The 17722-nt window shown below is 40.2% G+C and overlaps 1 protein-coding gene across 2 annotated transcripts in view; it reads right to left on the bottom strand.

Moving 5' to 3' along the window:
• TBC1D23 (TBC1 domain family member 23) overlaps positions 1-17722 on the bottom strand; it is a 65423-nt gene that overhangs the window by 45255 nt on the left and 2446 nt on the right. For both annotated transcript variants that reach the window (XM_068119565.2, XM_068119567.2), the window contains exons 2-4: positions 16279-16390; positions 5225-5309; positions 4379-4979 (exon numbers count right to left, since the gene is read on the bottom strand). In XM_068119565.2, the coding sequence (XP_067975666.2) occupies positions 4379-4979; positions 5225-5309; positions 16279-16390 (798 nt within the window). The remainder of the gene's footprint in view (positions 1-4378; positions 4980-5224; positions 5310-16278; positions 16391-17722) is intronic.

Here is a 17722-nt window from a genome sequence, read left to right as displayed (position 1 = left end):
GGAACAATGTGTGTGAGATACAGGAAACATGAACAATGTGTGTGAGATACAGGAAAAGCAGGAACAATGTGTGTGTGAGACAGGAAACATGAACAATGTGTGTGAGATACAGGAAACATGAACAATGTGTGTGAGATACAGGAAACATGAACAATGTGTGTGAGATACAGGAAAAGCAGGAACAATGTGTGTGAGACACAGGAAAAGCAGGAACAATGTGTGTGAGATACAGGAAAAGCAGGAACAATGTGTGTGTGACAGGAAAAGCAGGAACAATGTGTGAGAGATACAGGAAACATGAACAATGTGTGTGAGCTACAGGAAAAGCAGGAATAATGTGTGTGAGAGACAGGAAAAGCAGGAACAATGTGTGTGAGAGACAGGAAAAGCAGGAACAATGTGTGTGAGAGACAGGAAACATGAACAATGTGTGTGAGATACAGGAAAAGCAGGAACAATGTGTGTGAGAGACAGGAAAAGCAGGAACAATGTGTGTGTGAGACAGGAAAAGCAGGAACAATGTGTGTGAGATACAGGAAACATGAACAATGTGTGTGAGAGACAGGAAAAGCAGGAACAATGTGTGTGAGATACAGGAAACATGAACAATGTGTGTGAGATACAGGAAAAGCAGGAACAATGTGTGTGTGAGACAGGAAACATGAACAATGTGTGTGAGATACAGGAAACATGAACAATGTGTGTGAGATACAGGAAACATGAACAATGTGTGTGAGATACAGGAAAAGCAGGAACAATGTGTGTGAGATACAGGAAAAGCAGGAACAATGTGTGTGAGATACAGGAAAAGCAGGAACAATGTGTGTGAGATACAGGAAAAGCAGGAACAATGTGTGAGAGATACAGGAAACATGAACAATGTGTGTGAGATACAGGAAAAGCAGGAATAATGTGTGTGAGCTACAGGAAAAGCAGGAACAATGTGTGTGAGATACAGGAAAAGCAGGAACAATGTGTGAGAGATACAGGAAACATGAACAATGTGTGTGAGATACAGGAAAAGCAGGAATAATGTGTGTGAGAGACAGGAAACATGAACAATGTGTGAGAGAGACAGGAAAAGCAGGAACGATGTGTGTGAGAGACAGGAAAAGCAGGAACAATGTGTGAGAGAGACAGGAAAAGCAGGAACAATGTGTGAGAGAGACAGGAAAAGCAGGAACAATGTGTGAGAGAGACAGGAAACATGAACAATGTGTGTGAGAGACAGGAAACATGAACAATGTGTGAGAGAGACAGGAAAAGCAGGAACAATGTGTGAGAGAGACAGGAAAAGCAGGAACAATGTGTGTGAGAGACAAGAAAAGCAGGAACAATGTGTGTGAGAGACAAGAAAAGCAGGAACAATGTGTGTGACAGACAGGAAAAGCAGGAACAATGTGTGTGAGAGACAGGAAAAGCAGGAACAATGTGTGTGAGAGACAAGAAAAGCAGGAACAATGTGTGTGAGAGACAAGAAAAGCAGGAACAATGTGTGTGACAGACAGGAAAAGCAGGAACAATGTGTGTGAGAGACAGGAAAAGCAGGAACAATGTGTGTGAGATACAGGAAAAGCAGGAACAATGTGTGTGTGAGACAGGAAACATGAACAATGTGTGTGAGATACAGGAAAAGCAGGAATAATGTGTGTGAGAGACAGGAAACATGAACAATGTGTGTGAGAGACAGGAAAAGCAGGAACAATGTGTGTGAGAGACAGGAAAAGCAGGAACAATGTGTGTGAGAGACAGGAAAAGCAGGAACAATGTGTGTGAGAGACAGGAAACATGAACAATGTGTGTGAGATACAGGAAAAGCAGGAACAATGTGTGTGAGATACAGGAAAAGCAGGAACAATGTGTGTGAGAGACAGGAAAAGCAGGAACAATGTGTGTGAGATACAGGAAACATGAACAATGTGTGTGAGATACAGGAAAAGCAGGAACAATGTGTGTGAGATACAGGAAAAGCAGGAACAATGTGTGTGAGAGACAGGAAAAGCAGGAACAATGTGTGTGAGAGACAGGAAACATGAACAATGTGTGTGAGATACAGGAAAAGCAGGAACAATGTGTGTGAGATACAGGAAAAGCAGGAACAATGTGTGTGAGATACAGGAAAAGCAGGAACAATGTGTGTGAGATACAGGAAAAGCAGGAACAATGTGTGAGAGAGACAGGAAACATGAACAATGTGTGTGAGATACAGGAAAAGCAGGAACAATGTGTGTGAGATACAGGAAAAGCAGGAACAATGTGTGTGAGAGACAGGAAAAGCAGGAACAATGTGTGTGTGAGACAGGAAAAGCAGGAACAATGTGTGTGAGATACAGGAAAAGCAGGAACAATGTGTGTGAGATACAGGAAAAGCAGGAACAATGTGTGTGTGAGACAGGAAACATGAACAATGTGTGTGAGATACAGGAAACATGAACAATGTGTGTGAGATACAGGAAACATGAACAATGTGTGTGAGATACAGGAAAAGCAGGAACAATGTGTGTGAGAGACAGGAAACATGAACAATGTGTGTGAGAGACAGGAAAAGCAGGAACAATGTGTGTGAGATACAGGAAACATGAACAATGTGTGTGAGATACAGGAAAAGCAGGAACAATGTGTGTGTGAGACAGGAAACATGAACAATGTGTGTGAGATACAGGAAACATGAACAATGTGTGTGAGATACAGGAAAAGCAGGAACAATGTGTGTGAGATACAGGAAAAGCAGGAACAATGTGTGTGAGATACAGGAAAAGCAGGAACAATGTGTGTGAGATACAGGAAAAGCAGGAACAATGTGTGTGAGATACAGGAAAAGCAGGAACAATGTGTGAGAGATACAGGAAACATGAACAATGTGTGTGAGATACAGGAAAAGCAGGAATAATGTGTGTGAGAGACAGGAAAAGCAGGAACAATGTGTGTGAGAGACAGGAAAAGCAGGAACAATGTGTGTGAGAGACAGGAAACATGAACAATGTGTGTGAGATACAGGAAAAGCAGGAACAATGTGTGTGAGAGACAGGAAACATGAACAATGTGTGTGAGATACAGGAAAAGCAGGAACAATGTGTGTGAGAGACAGGAAAAGCAGGAACAATGTGTGTGAGAGACAGGAAAAGCAGGAACAATGTGTGTGAGAGACAGGAAACATGAACAATGTGTGTGAGAGACAGGAAAAGCAGGAACAATGTGTGTGAGAGACAGGAAACATGAACAATGTGTGTGAGATACAGGAAAAGCAGGAACAATGTGTGTGAGATACAGGAAAAGCAGGAACAATGTGTGTGAGATACAGGAAAAGCAGGAACAATGTGTGTGAGATACAGGAAAAGCAGGAACAATGTGTGTGTGAGACAGGAAACATGAACAATGTGTGTGAGATACAGGAAACATGAACAATGTGTGTGAGATACAGGAAACATGAACAATGTGTGTGAGATACAGGAAAAGCAGGAACAATGTGTGTGAGAGACAGGAAACATGAACAATGTGTGTGAGAGACAGGAAAAGCAGGAACAATGTGTGTGAGATACAGGAAACATGAACAATGTGTGTGAGATACAGGAAAAGCAGGAACAATGTGTGTGTGAGACAGGAAACATGAACAATGTGTGTGAGATACAGGAAACATGAACAATGTGTGTGAGATACAGGAAAAGCAGGAACAATGTGTGTGAGATACAGGAAAAGCAGGAACAATGTGTGTGAGATACAGGAAAAGCAGGAACAATGTGTGTGAGATACAGGAAAAGCAGGAACAATGTGTGTGAGATACAGGAAAAGCAGGAACAATGTGTGAGAGATACAGGAAACATGAACAATGTGTGTGAGATACAGGAAAAGCAGGAATAATGTGTGTGAGAGACAGGAAAAGCAGGAACAATGTGTGTGAGAGACAGGAAAAGCAGGAACAATGTGTGTGAGAGACAGGAAACATGAACAATGTGTGTGAGATACAGGAAAAGCAGGAACAATGTGTGTGAGAGACAGGAAACATGAACAATGTGTGTGAGATACAGGAAAAGCAGGAACAATGTGTGTGAGAGACAGGAAAAGCAGGAACAATGTGTGTGAGAGACAGGAAAAGCAGGAACAATGTGTGTGAGAGACAGGAAACATGAACAATGTGTGTGAGAGACAGGAAAAGCAGGAACAATGTGTGTGAGAGACAGGAAACATGAACAATGTGTGTGAGATACAGGAAAAGCAGGAACAATGTGTGTGAGATACAGGAAAAGCAGGAACAATGTGTGTGAGAGACAGGAAAAGCAGGAATAATGTGTGTGTGAGACAGGCAGCACGAACAATGTGTGTACGTGAGACAGGAAGCATCACCACTGAATATAAGGTATTAAAACATGTTGACGAGTACCTGGGACGAAAGCGCAGACACAATGCATGAAGACATCGAGCAAGCGCTGGCTGATCAAAGGGAAGGCTTGATAAAGCTAACAGAAGCTGGGCGCTGTTCCTCACACGTGTTTCCTCCTCCTTCATCCGCATCTTCTCTTGCTCTTCCTCCTTGTCACTTTCCCTCCTCACAGGTTGTCCCATCGCTGCAAAACCTGCAGACGGTTCTGCCTCCACCATCGCCTTTCCATTAGTCTCATCGTTTCCCTTCTGCTGATCAAATGCTTTTTCATCACACACCGCTTCGTGGTCTTCCTCCCCAACACCTTCCTCCTGTCCGTTTTTACCTTCATTTTTCTCACCGTCCCCTATATCTGGACCGTCCCCTCGTTTCTCCCGTTCTTTGTCAGGAGGGGCACTCTGCCATGCACCACGTCCCACACAATCCTGCGCTTCTCTTTCTGGTCGTCCTCCATTCGATCCCGCTCCTGCGTCACAAAGGGAAAGTGAAGCATCCTGGGGTGGAGCTGGCGATTGCACAGGCGAGTGCGGAAGAGCAGGACACGTGACCAGCAGATACCAAGAGAGAACGGGAGACAGCGAGGTGGAGACGGACAGTCCACCTAAAAGGCATCGATAGGGCCGAGGAGGGCGGGGAAGGCGGGGGATGAGAAACAAATCGAGGAATGCGGTTTTACAAAGTCGGAGTAAGTTTCAGACCAAACATTTCTTCATAAGTTCTAAAAAAAAAAAGAAGATGAATGTTGAATTTTAAAAACGGACATGCAGTCACATGAAGACAAAGGTTAGAAAACAATGAGAACAAGTAAAATGCAGTACGAGTAAATCACCATGCCGCAAAACATACCGAGGGCTTTCTCTGCATCCTTTGGGAGTTTTCCCTTTTCCCATGAAGTCAAAGGATCAGGTTTTCCAGCAACACCAAGAAGCACCTACACCGCAACACAACAACACAACAGCGCACACGCATCGCATGCAGGACAAAGACATTTGGGTACATCTTTGGAGTTTCACATGATTTACATGGATATTAGTAGACGAATGGACAAATCGGCAGTATATGGGATCTCAAAATCCAGCATCCCAACATCTCGAGTTATACGAGTCGCCAATCTGCGTCCCTCAGGCTCAAACATTTCCATCATTATTTAGACTAGGGCATGCCCGTACTATATATACGTATATCTAAAATTATATCCCCCCCCCTCTATTTACATGAAATGGTTTGGTCCATTCGCAAAGCCAAAGCGAACGGCTTGCGAGTACGGTGACAATCCCCCCCCTCTATTTACATGAAATGGTTTGGTCCAAAGCGAACGGCTTGCGAGTACGGTAGAACCCCCCCCCCCCCCCCCCCCTCTATTTACATGAAATGGTTCGGTCCATTCGCAAAGCCAAAGCGAACGGCGAACGGCTAAATCGCCATAGCTCGGTAACTACTTGTCCGATTAATATGAAACCTTGAAAAGGCACATCCTCAGGTCCCCAGCAATATACCTGGCAAGTTTCAAGTATATCGGACCCGTGGTTGTCGAGAAACAGCGGTCACAGACACACAGACACACAGACACACACACAAACACACAGACACACACACATACACACAGAGATTACTGGAATTATAGATAGATGTGGCTGGACCAGTCCTGGTGAACTGACGATGTCCCGCAAATTTCACACCAAGCAAAACTGTCGAGCTCAAACAACAATTGCACTCCGTTAGAAGGCAATCCGTCTTGGGTGACGACAAAGAGAGCACGTACAAGTATAGAATTTTGAATGATCAAACGCATATCGCAAAATTGAGAGAAAAGAGTGAAGGGGTGAGGAAAGAAAAAAAAAGGAAAAGGAAAAGAGTGAAGGGGTGAGGAAAGAAAAAAAAAGGAAAAGGAAAAGAGTGAAGGGGTGAGGAAAGAAAAAAAAAGGAAAAGGAAAAGAGTGAAGTGGTGAGGAAAGAAAAAAAAAGGAAAAAGAAAAGCGTGAAGGGGTGAGGAAAGAAAAAAAAAGGAAAAGCAAAAGAGTGAAGGGGTGAGGAAAGAAAAAAAAAGGAAAAGGAAAAGAGTGAAGGGTTGAGGAAAGAAAAAAAAGAAAAAGGAAAAGAGTGAAGCGGTGAGGAAAGAGAAAAAAAGGAAAAGGAAAAGCGTGAAGGGTTGAGGAAAGAAAAAAAAAGGAAAAGGAAAAGAGTGAAGGGTTGAGGAAAGAAAAAAAAGGAAAAGGAAAAGAGTGAAGGGGTGAGGAAAGGAAAAAAAAGGAAAAGGAGAAAGAGTGAAGGGTTGAGGAAAGAAAAAAAAAAGGAAAAGGAAAAGAGTGAAGGGTTGAGGAAAGAAAAAAAAGGAAAAGGCAAAGAGTGAAGGGTTGAGGAAAGAGAAAAAAAGGAAAAGGAAAAGAGTGAAGGGGTGAGGAAAGAAAAAAAAAAGGAAAAGAGTGAAAGGGTGAGGAAAGAAAATAAAAAGGAAAAGGACAAGAGTGAAGGGTTGAGGAAAGAAAAAAAAAAAGGAAAAGCAAAAGAGTGAAGGGGTGAGGAAAGAAAAAAAAAGGAAAAGGAAAAGAGTGAAGGGGTGAGGAAAGAAAAAAAAAAGGAAAAGGAGAAAGAGTGAAGGGTTGAGGAAAGAAAAAAAAGGAAAAGGAAAATAGTGAAGGGGTGAGGAAAGAAAAAAAAAAGGAAAAGGAGAAAGAGTGAAGGGTTGAGGAAAGAAAAAAAAGGAAAAGGAAAATAGTGAAGGGGTGAGGAAAGAAAAAAAAAAGGAAAAGGAGAAAGAGTGAAGGGTTGAGGAAAGAAAAAAAAAGGAAAAGGAAAAGAGTGAAGGGGTGAGGAAAGAAAATAAAAAGGAAAAGGACAAGAGTGAAGGGTTGAGGAAAGAAAAAAAAAAAGGAAAAGGAAAAGAGTGAAGGGGTGAGGAAAGAAAAAAAAAGGAAAAGGAAAAGAGTGAAGGGGTGAGGAAAGAAAAAAAAAAGGAAAAGGAGAAAGAGTGAAGGGTTGAGGAAAGAAAAAAAAGGAAAAGGAAAATAGTGAAGGGGTGAGGAAAGAAAAAAAAAGGAAAAGGAAAAGAGTGAAGGGTTGAGGAAAGAAAAAAAAAGGAAAAGGAAAATAGTGAAGGGGTGAGGAAAGAAAAAAAAAAAGGAAAAGGCTAAGAGTGAAGGGGTGAGGAAAGAAAAAAAAAAGGAAAAGGAAAAGAGTGAAGGGTTGAGGAAAGAAAAATAAAGGAAAAGGAAAAGAGTGAAGCGGTGAGGAAAGAAAAAAAAAGGAAAAGGAAAAGAGTGAAGCGGTGAGGAAAGAAAAAAAAAGGGAAAGGAAAAGAGTGAAGGGTTGAGGAAAGAAAAAAAAAGGAAAAGGAAAAGAGTGAAGCGGTGAGGAAAGAAAAAAAAAGGAAAAGGAAAAGAGTGAAGGGTTGAGGAAAGAAAAAAAAATGAAAAGGAAAAGAGTGAAGGGTTGAGGAAAGGAAAAAAAAGGAAAAGGAAAAGAGTGAAGGGGTGAGGAAAGAAAAAAAAAGGAAAAGGAAAGAGTGAAGGGGTGAGGAAAGAAAAAAAAAGGAAAAGGAAAAAGAGTGAAGGGTTGAGGAAAGAGAAAAAAAGGAAAAGGAAAAAGAGTGAAGGGTTGAGGAAAGAAAAAAAAAAGGAAAAGGATAAGAGTGAAGGGGTGAGGAAAGAAAAAAAAAAGGAAAAGAGTGAAGGGGTGATGAAAGAAAAAAAGGAAAAGGAAAATAGTGAAGGGGTGAGGAAAGAAAATAAAAAGGAAAAGGAAAAGAGTGAAGGGTTGAGGAAAGGAAAAGGAAAAGGAAAAGAGTGAAGGGGTGAGGAAAGGAAAAAAAAGGAAAAGGAAAAGAGTGAAGGGGTGAGGAAAGAAAAAAAAAGGAAAAGGAAAAGAGTGAAGGGTTGAGGAAAGAGAAAAAAAGGAAAAGGAAAAAGAGTGAAGGGTTGAGGAAAGAAAAAAAAAGGAAAAGGAAAAGAGTGAAGGGTTGAGGAAAGAGAAAAAAAGGAAAAGGAAAAAGAGTGAAGGGTTGAGGAAAGAAAAAAAAAGGAAAAGGATAAGAGTGAAGGGGTGAGGAAAGAAAAAAAAAAGGAAAAGAGTGAAGGGGTGATGAAAGAAAAAAAGGAAAAGGAAAATAGTGAAGGGGTGAGGAAAGAAAATAAAAAGGAAAAGGAAAAGAGTGAAGGGTTGAGGAAAGGAAAAGGAAAAGGAAAAGAGTGAAGGGGTGAGGAAAGGAAAAAAAAGGAAAAGGAAAAGAGTGAAGGGGTGAGGAAAGAAAAAAAAAGGAAAAGGCAAAGAGTGAAGGGTTGAGGAAAGAGAAAAAAAGGAAAAGGAAAAAAAGAGTGAAGGGTTGAGGAAAGAAAAAAAAAGGAAAAGGAAAAGAGTGAAGGGGTGAGGAAAGAAAAAAAAAGGAAAAAGAAAAGCGTGAAGGGGTGAGGAAAGAAAAAAAAAGGAAAAGGAAAAGAGTGAAGGGGTGAGGAAAGAAAAAAAAAGGAAAAGGAAAAGAGTGAAGGGTTGAGGAAAGAAAAAAAAGAAAAAGGAAAAGAGTGAAGCGGTGAGGAAAGAGAAAAAAAGGTAAAGGAAAAGCGTGAAGGGTTGAGGAAAGAAAAAAAAAGGAAAAGGAAAAGAGTGAAGGGTTGAGGAAAGAAAAAAAAGGAAAAGGAAAAGAGTGAAGGGGTGAGGAAAGGAAAAAAAAGGAAAAGGAGAAAGAGTGAAGGGTTGAGGAAAGAAAAAAAAAAGGAAAAGGAAAAGAGTGAAGGGTTGAGGAAAGAAAAAAAAGGAAAAGGCAAAGAGTGAAGGGTTGAGGAAAGAGAAAAAAAGGAAAAGGAAAAGAGTGAAGGGGTGAGGAAAGAAAAAAAAAAGGAAAAGAGTGAAAGGGTGAGGAAAGAAAATAAAAAGGAAAAGGACAAGAGTGAAGGGTTGAGGAAAGAAAAAAAAAAAGGAAAAGCAAAAGAGTGAAGGGGTGAGGAAAGAAAAAAAAAGGAAAAGGAAAAGAGTGAAGGGGTGAGGAAAGAAAAAAAAAAGGAAAAGGAGAAAGAGTGAAGGGTTGAGGAAAGAAAAAAAAGGAAAAGGAAAATAGTGAAGGGGTGAGGAAAGAAAAAAAAAAGGAAAAGGAGAAAGAGTGAAGGGTTGAGGAAAGAAAAAAAAGGAAAAGGAAAATAGTGAAGGGGTGAGGAAAGAAAAAAAAAAGGAAAAGGAGAAAGAGTGAAGGGTTGAGGAAAGAAAAAAAAAGGAAAAGGAAAAGAGTGAAGGGGTGAGGAAAGAAAATAAAAAGGAAAAGGACAAGAGTGAAGGGTTGAGGAAAGAAAAAAAAAAAGGAAAAGGAAAAGAGTGAAGGGGTGAGGAAAGAAAAAAAAAAGGAAAAGGAGAAAGAGTGAAGGGTTGAGGAAAGAAAAAAAAGGAAAAGGAAAATAGTGAAGGGGTGAGGAAAGAAAAAAAAAGGAAAAGGAAAAGAGTGAAGGGTTGAGGAAAGAAAAAAAAAGGAAAAGGAAAATAGTGAAGGGGTGAGGAAAGAAAAAAAAAAAGGAAAAGGCTAAGAGTGAAGGGGTGAGGAAAGAAAAAAAAAAGGAAAAGGAAAAGAGTGAAGGGTTGAGGAAAGAAAAATAAAGGAAAAGGAAAAGAGTGAAGCGGTGAGGAAAGAAAAAAAAAGGAAAAGGAAAAGAGTGAAGCGGTGAGGAAAGAAAAAAAAAGGGAAAGGAAAAGAGTGAAGGGTTGAGGAAAGAAAAAAAAAGGAAAAGGAAAAGAGTGAAGCGGTGAGGAAAGAAAAAAAAAGGAAAAGGAAAAGAGTGAAGGGTTGAGGAAAGAAAAAAAAATGAAAAGGAAAAGAGTGAAGGGTTGAGGAAAGGAAAAAAAAGGAAAAGGAAAAGAGTGAAGGGGTGAGGAAAGAAAAAAAAAGGAAAAGGAAAGAGTGAAGGGGTGAGGAAAGAAAAAAAAAGGAAAAGGAAAAAGAGTGAAGGGTTGAGGAAAGAGAAAAAAAGGAAAAGGAAAAAGAGTGAAGGGTTGAGGAAAGAAAAAAAAAAGGAAAAGGATAAGAGTGAAGGGGTGAGGAAAGAAAAAAAAAAGGAAAAGAGTGAAGGGGTGATGAAAGAAAAAAAGGAAAAGGAAAATAGTGAAGGGGTGAGGAAAGAAAATAAAAAGGAAAAGGAAAAGAGTGAAGGGTTGAGGAAAGGAAAAGGAAAAGGAAAAGAGTGAAGGGGTGAGGAAAGGAAAAAAAAGGAAAAGGAAAAGAGTGAAGGGGTGAGGAAAGAAAAAAAAAGGAAAAGGAAAAGAGTGAAGGGTTGAGGAAAGAGAAAAAAAGGAAAAGGAAAAAGAGTGAAGGGTTGAGGAAAGAAAAAAAAAGGAAAAGGAAAAGAGTGAAGGGTTGAGGAAAGAGAAAAAAAGGAAAAGGAAAAAGAGTGAAGGGTTGAGGAAAGAAAAAAAAAGGAAAAGGATAAGAGTGAAGGGGTGAGGAAAGAAAAAAAAAAGGAAAAGAGTGAAGGGGTGATGAAAGAAAAAAAGGAAAAGGAAAATAGTGAAGGGGTGAGGAAAGAAAATAAAAAGGAAAAGGAAAAGAGTGAAGGGTTGAGGAAAGGAAAAGGAAAAGGAAAAGAGTGAAGGGGTGAGGAAAGGAAAAAAAAGGAAAAGGAAAAGAGTGAAGGGGTGAGGAAAGAAAAAAAAAGGAAAAGGCAAAGAGTGAAGGGTTGAGGAAAGAGAAAAAAAGGAAAAGGAAAAAAAGAGTGAAGGGTTGAGGAAAGAAAAAAAAAGGAAAAGGAAAAGAGTGAAGGGTTGAGGAAAGAAAAAAAAAAGGAAAAGGAAAAGAGTGAAGGGGTGAGGAAAGAAAAAAAAAGGAAAAGGAAAGAGTGAAGGGGTGAGGAAAGGAAAAAAAAGGAAAAGGAAAAGAGTGAAGGGGTGAGGAAAGAAAAAAAAAGGAAAAGGAAAGAGTGAAGGGGTGAGGAAAGAAAAAAAAAGGAAAAGGAAAGAGTGAAGGGTTGAGGAAAGGAAAAAAAAGGAAAAGGAAAAGAGTGAAGGGGTGAGGAAAGAAAAAAAAAGGAAAAGGAAAGAGTGAAGGGGTGAGGAAAGGAAAAAAAACGGTAAAAAGAAAATGGGTGAAGGGGTGAGGAAAGGAAAAAAAAGGAAAAGGAAAAGAGTGAAGGGTTGAGGAAAGGAAAAAAAAAGGAAAAGGAAAAGAGTGAAGGGGTGAGGAAAGAAAAAAAAAGGAAAAGGAAAGAGTGAAGGGGTGAGGAAAGGAAAAAAAAGGAAAAGGAAAAGAGTGAAGGGGTGAGGAAAGAAAAAAAAAGGAAAAGGAAAGAGTGAAGGGGTGAGGAAAGAAAAAAAAAGGAAAAGGAAAGAGTGAAGGGGTGAGGAAAGGAAAAAAAAGGAAAAGGAAAAGAGTGAAGGGGTGAGGAAAGAAAAAAAAAGGAAAAGGAAAGAGTGAAGGGGTGAGGAAAGGAAAAAAAACGGTAAAAAGAAAATGGGTGAAGGGGTGAGGAAAGGAAAAAAAAGGAAAAGGAAAAGAGTGAAGGGTTGAGGAAAGGAAAAAAAAGGAAAAGGAAAAGAGTGAAGGGGTGAGGAAAGAAAAAAAAAGGAAAAGGAAAAGAGTGAAGGGGTGAGGAAAGAAAAAAAAAGGAAAAGGAAAAAGAGTGAAGGGTTGAGGAAAGAGAAAAAAAGGAAAAGGAAAAAGAGTGAAGGGTTGAGGAAAGAAAAAAAAAAGGAAAAGGATAAGAGTGAAGGGGTGAGGAAAGAAAAAAAAAAGGAAAAGAGTGAAGGGGTGAGGAAAGAAAAAAAAAGGAAAAGGAAAAAGAGTGAAGGGTTGAGGAAAGAGAAAAAAAGGAAAAGGAAAAAGAGTGAAGGGTTGAGGAAAGAAAAAAAAAAGGAAAAGGATAAGAGTGAAGGGGTGAGGAAAGAAAAAAAAAAGGATAAGAGTGAAGGGGTGATGAAAGAAAAAAAGGAAAAGGAAAATAGTGAAGGGGTGAGGAAAGAAAATAAAAAGGAAAAGGAAAAGAGTGAAGGGTTGAGGAAAGGAAAAGGAAAAGGAAAAGAGTGAAGGGGTGAGGAAAGAAAAAAAAAGGAAAAGGAAAAGAGTGAAGGGTTGAGGAAAGAGAAAAAAAGGAAAAGGAAAAAGAGTGAAGGGTTGAGGAAAGAAAAAAAAAGGAAAAGGAAAAGAGTGAAGGGTTGAGGAAAGAAAAAAAAAAGGAAAAGGAAAAGAGTGAAGGGGTGAGGAAAGAAAAAAAAAGGAAAAGGAAAAGAGTGAAGGGTTGAGGAAAGAAGAAAAAAAAAGAAGATGACAAAGGAGGAGAATGGGTGCATGGGGAAATAGCAAATCGCAATAATATAAGGTGAGAAAACCAAGGAAGTAGGCAATTGGTAGGCCAAGCCAGGTCCGGGACACACCAAGGGAGAAGAACACAAAAGGCAGTGGAGGCGGCAAGAAAAGTGATGAGCCATAGGAAGTGGATGAAAAGCAGGGTGTCAAATAAAATAGAGGATAGTGAGGGTTAGAAAGCAAGATAATAATTATTTTATTAAACCATTCCACAACAGCTAAAAATATGCACGGGTTACAAAAATAATCCAAAGTTTAAAAAGTAGAAACACATTCAAAATGCCGCTTGCAGCACTCATCATCACAGTAATGACCGAGAGGTCCTTCAGTAGGAGTGTGTGTGTGTGTGTGTGTGTGTGTGTGTGTGTGTGTGTGTGTGTGTGTGTGTGTGTGTGTGTGTGTGCGCAAGCTCAAAAATAAGAAACTAATGTGCAGTGTCTTCAGAAAGTATTCACACCCCTCGACTTTTTCACATTTTGTTGTGTTACAGTCTGAATTTAATATGGTTAAATTGAGAAGTTTCGTCACTGATCTACACATAACACCCCATAATGGCAAAGTGGAATTTTTGTTAGAATTTTTTACAAAATAATATAAAATAAAAAGCTGAAATGTCTTTAGTAAATAAGTATTCAACCCCTTTGCTAAGACACTCAACATTGAGCTCAGGTGCATCCATTTCCACTATGATCATCCTTGAGACGTCTCTACAACTTGATTGGAGTCCACGTGTGCACAATTCAATTGATTGGACATGATTTATAAATAAACACACCTGTCTATACAAGGTCCCACAGTTGACAGTGCATGTGAGAGCAGAAACTCTACCATGAGGTTCAAGAAAATGTCTGTACAACTTCAAGATAGAATTGTGAGGAGGCCTAGATCTGGGGAAGGGTATAAAACCATTTCTAGAGTGTTGAAAGTTCCCAAAAGCAAAGTGAGCTCCATCATTGGAAAATGAAAATAATATGGAACGACCCAGACTCCTCCTAGAGCTGGCCGTCCGACCAAACTGAGCAACTGAGAAAGAAGGACCTTAGTCCAAGGACAAGTCTGCAGCCCTTCACAACTCTCGGCTTTATAGGAGAGTGGACAGACGGAAGCCACTCCTGAGAAAAGGCACATGACAGCACACCTGGAGTTTGCAAAAAGGACGTGAGTGACAGACTCTGAGATGAGGCAAAAGATTCTGTGGCCTGATGAGACAAGGATTGAACTCTTTGACCTGAATGCAAAGTGCTACTTCTGGTGGAAACCGAGCACAGCTCATCACCCATCTAACACCATCCCTAACATGAAGCATGGTGGTGGCAGCATCATGCTATGGGGATGCTTTTCAGTGGCAGGGACTGGGAGACTTGTTAGGATAGAGAGAACAATGAATGGAGCCAAATACAGGCAAATCATTGAGGAGAACCTGCTTCAGAGTGCAAAAGACCTTAGACTGCGGTGATGATTTATGCTTCAACAGAACAATGATCCCAAGCACACAGCCAAAGCAACACTGGAATGGCTTCAAACCAAGAACATGAAAGTCCTTGAGTGGAAGACTTGAAGAAGACTCGAAGCTGTAATCGCTGCCAAAGGTGATTCTATGAAGTATTGACTCAGAGGGCTGAATACTTATGTAAATGAGATATTTCTGTATTTTATTAGCTGACTTGAAATGTAGTTCCAGGGAGCTTATGGGATGGCACGTCGTCCGTCCGTCAGTTCGTCAGTTCGTAAACACTTGCAACTTCTTCTCCGAAACTGCTGATGGGATTGTGACCAAACTTGGCATAAATGACATTTGGTATGTTACAACTCAAGATTGCTGAAGTCAAAAAAAAATTAATGTCTTTGGGGTGTAGGGGGGGGGGGTCAAAGTGGGTCCAGGTTTGACCCCCCCTCCCCTCACACTCCCCCAAAATAGGTATTTGCTTTCTTCTCAGAAACTACACATCAAATTCCAATGAAACTTGACCACAATGTTCCGTTCATCACCTGTGATGTACCAACGTTTGTTCACAGCATTTAAAAATCGGGGTCTAAGGGTGTGTATGGGTGGAGGGTGGAGTTGTTTCTCTCCCCCCTCCTCCCCCCAAAATAGGTATTTCTTTTTGTTTGTTTGTTTAAAAGTCTTATGATTGCACGATGATATTGTACATGCTGCCCTGTCTTCGAGCATCCATTGAAATTGGTTTAAAATACCGTGATACTGTTTAAAATACATTTAGTCGGTGTAGTATACTGCTTTATTTTACTGGGTGAGTGTCTACAGGTATTGCCCCAATTTTGCTTTTATTTTTTAAAAATTCTAAAAAAATTAAAAATTGCACTTTGACGTTGTGGGGTATAATGTGTAAGTCAGTGAAAAGAGAAATCTTAATTTATTCGATACTAGTACACCCACAGACTCTGGGAGGGGCAGCAAGGGTCATTCCTCTTTGGGGTATATAGATTACAGTCGATCTATGGGCGGGTCTCAAGAACATTGGGTGTGTTCATTTACCAAGTTTCTTGTGGAGAGATCGTCAAGTGGTTTAAGCATTTGAGCAAGCATTGCATTCAAAACCGTTAAGGAACGGCTGGCTTGGCAAGTGCAAGCTAGCTGCTTGGTAAAGGAGCACAACCCGAGCTTCTCCCTTTCAGTTTCGTATGAAACAGCAGGAGCGAGTTTCAAAAGTTTGCTACGAACAATGCCGCAGTAGCGGCAGAAAGGGCCATGTTATTAACCCAACATTTGTGGGTTATATAGTACAGTAGATCTTCGCTCAGTTCTGTAAGTAAACCTTAATTCATGGATGTCGGGATTCCTCCAAATTTCTTCATTTAGTGTTATAAAGAGCATTAGCGACTGTTTAAAAAGCTAAGCATACGTGTTTGTGGTTTATAATATTTTTACTTCCTGTAGAAGCCGTTGATCCCACGGAAACGCCATTATAACTATAAGCTATTTATACACGTTATCACTGCAGGAAAAACACATTGGGGAAGTGGGACATTATTAGTATTAATATTGTTTTGTAATAACATTAACAATATGCGATTATCATTAATTTTGTTATTAAAAGCGTCTTTGGAAAAACCCCACGATAAATCTTCTTTGGAATACAATGTGTTGTTACAGCCACAATAAAGCTAATTTAACATTTATATACACCTCAACGTGCAACCCCATTGACGGCAATGGCGGGCAATTTTTTTGCATCGTGAGAGCAGGTGACTGGTACTTCCTGTTTCTGTCTTGCAGAATCTACACTTGCCTGTCTGACTCAGACCCACCATCTTTTTAAATCGCTCGGGGGGGGAGAAACCCCCCTTGGGGAGGGGAGGGGGGGGGGGCAAATGAATGTGCTACAACCTTCATTGTGTAACCTTTTGTCATCCTGTCAAGTTTGGTTGAGATTGGATAAGTAACGACAGAATGTATTGGGGTCAAAAATTCATCAGACGGACGGACAGAAATGGCGTATTTTAGTATGATTAAATCAGGCTGTAACAACAAAAAGTGAAATAAGTCAAGTGGTGTGAATACTTTCTAAAGGCACTGTAAATGTTTGGATATTATAAACAATATATTAATTGAACAGGTTCATTTAACATTCCACAGAATTCAATGTTATAGAAAATCCATCATGTTCACCTCCCAGACTTGGGGTCGAAGGTCAGGTGGGAGACGCCCGTTACCAACAATACCTCGCACAGTTGCAGAATCACATCCTGATTCGCCAAGAGCACGCGATAGCTCCACCCATCTGCCTCACAATAAACCAATCAGAAACGTCGTTGCACTCATATAATATCAGTACACTATATTACAACCAGTTGTGTTTCCAACTTAAAACAGAATGGAGAATGACAAATGAATGACAGAATGAAAATAGCATACCGTCAATGAATCGCTTTGCATACTTTGTTGTGCCGTTGTGTGTAAAGTTGTTCTGATAATGGTTTTTTGCATCGTGAGAGCAGGTGACTGGTACTTCCTGTTTCTGTCTTGCAGAATCTACACTTGCCTGTCTGACTCAGACCCACCATCTTTTTAAATCCATTGGTGTAGTGTCCTTGATCTTGGGCATTTATTATGATTTGTTCTCCGTCCCAGTTGAGCTGACCTCTTCTTAGCCATTCCAATGATCCTTCTTTGTCGATCCCCACTCTGTCCAATTCTTTTTTGGATTTTACCTGCTCTTTTGTCATTATCCCAGTTGTTGGTGTATATTTCTTGATATTTCTTTTTATATATTTATTTGCCTTCTTTGTAATTGTTGGGGCTGTATTTGTTGTTTCTGTTTCTTGCGCAACATCTTCCATTCACACCTGTCTTTGGAATTTTTTTGCTAGGTGAGTTACAGATACCTTCTCTGGTTTGTTGTCTTCATGTTTGCTTACAAATCGGATTTGGCAGTCTGTTGCACTTTCCAATACTGTCAATCCGACAGTTGTCACTCATGCTACCTCCTTCTCGTCTAGGCAGGTACATTCTCGGAATGCATTGATTTTTGTAAATCATTTTGTGAATGGTGACGAGTTGCCTTCTTTTGATTCGGAAGGAAAAAAGTGAGGCTGTCAATGTTATTTGACTGTATATGCCCAAGGTCAAGGTTTGACGAGAGTTGGCAGACCCGAGTGGAAGGGGGGTCCTGAAAAAGATGATTACTTGTGGCAGTGACGCATACTTTCACACACGGGCACGCATGCACGCACTCACGCACACACACACACGGGTCATTATTTGCACGTACACATGCACGATTACGGTTTATGCAAGTTTGGCTTTGATTTTGCTTTTGCTTTTGCATATGGCATATTTTTTTGGGTTTTGCATGACATTATATGCTGTGTATTGTATACACGTTATGTGAGAGATGTTGTCGAGCGGTATGTTGTGCACACACATCTTGTGCGTGTGACATATTGCACATATTTTGTGTGCACGCACACACACACACACACAAACACAAGCACACATAGAGATATACATGCACACACATATACAGACTCGGCATTTAATATGGAATATTTTTTTTGTGGGGGTGAACTTAATTTCAAGATGACTTAGAACCAAACGTTCATTGGATTTATGT

Source organism: Myxine glutinosa, chromosome 6 (assembly GCF_964187855.1).
Source record: "Myxine glutinosa chromosome 6, kmMyxGlut1.1, whole genome shotgun sequence".
Classification (NCBI taxonomy): domain Eukaryota; kingdom Metazoa; phylum Chordata; class Myxini; order Myxiniformes; family Myxinidae; genus Myxine; species Myxine glutinosa.
Note: the sequence above shows the minus strand (reverse complement) of the source record. Positions and strands in the feature narration are given on the sequence as shown.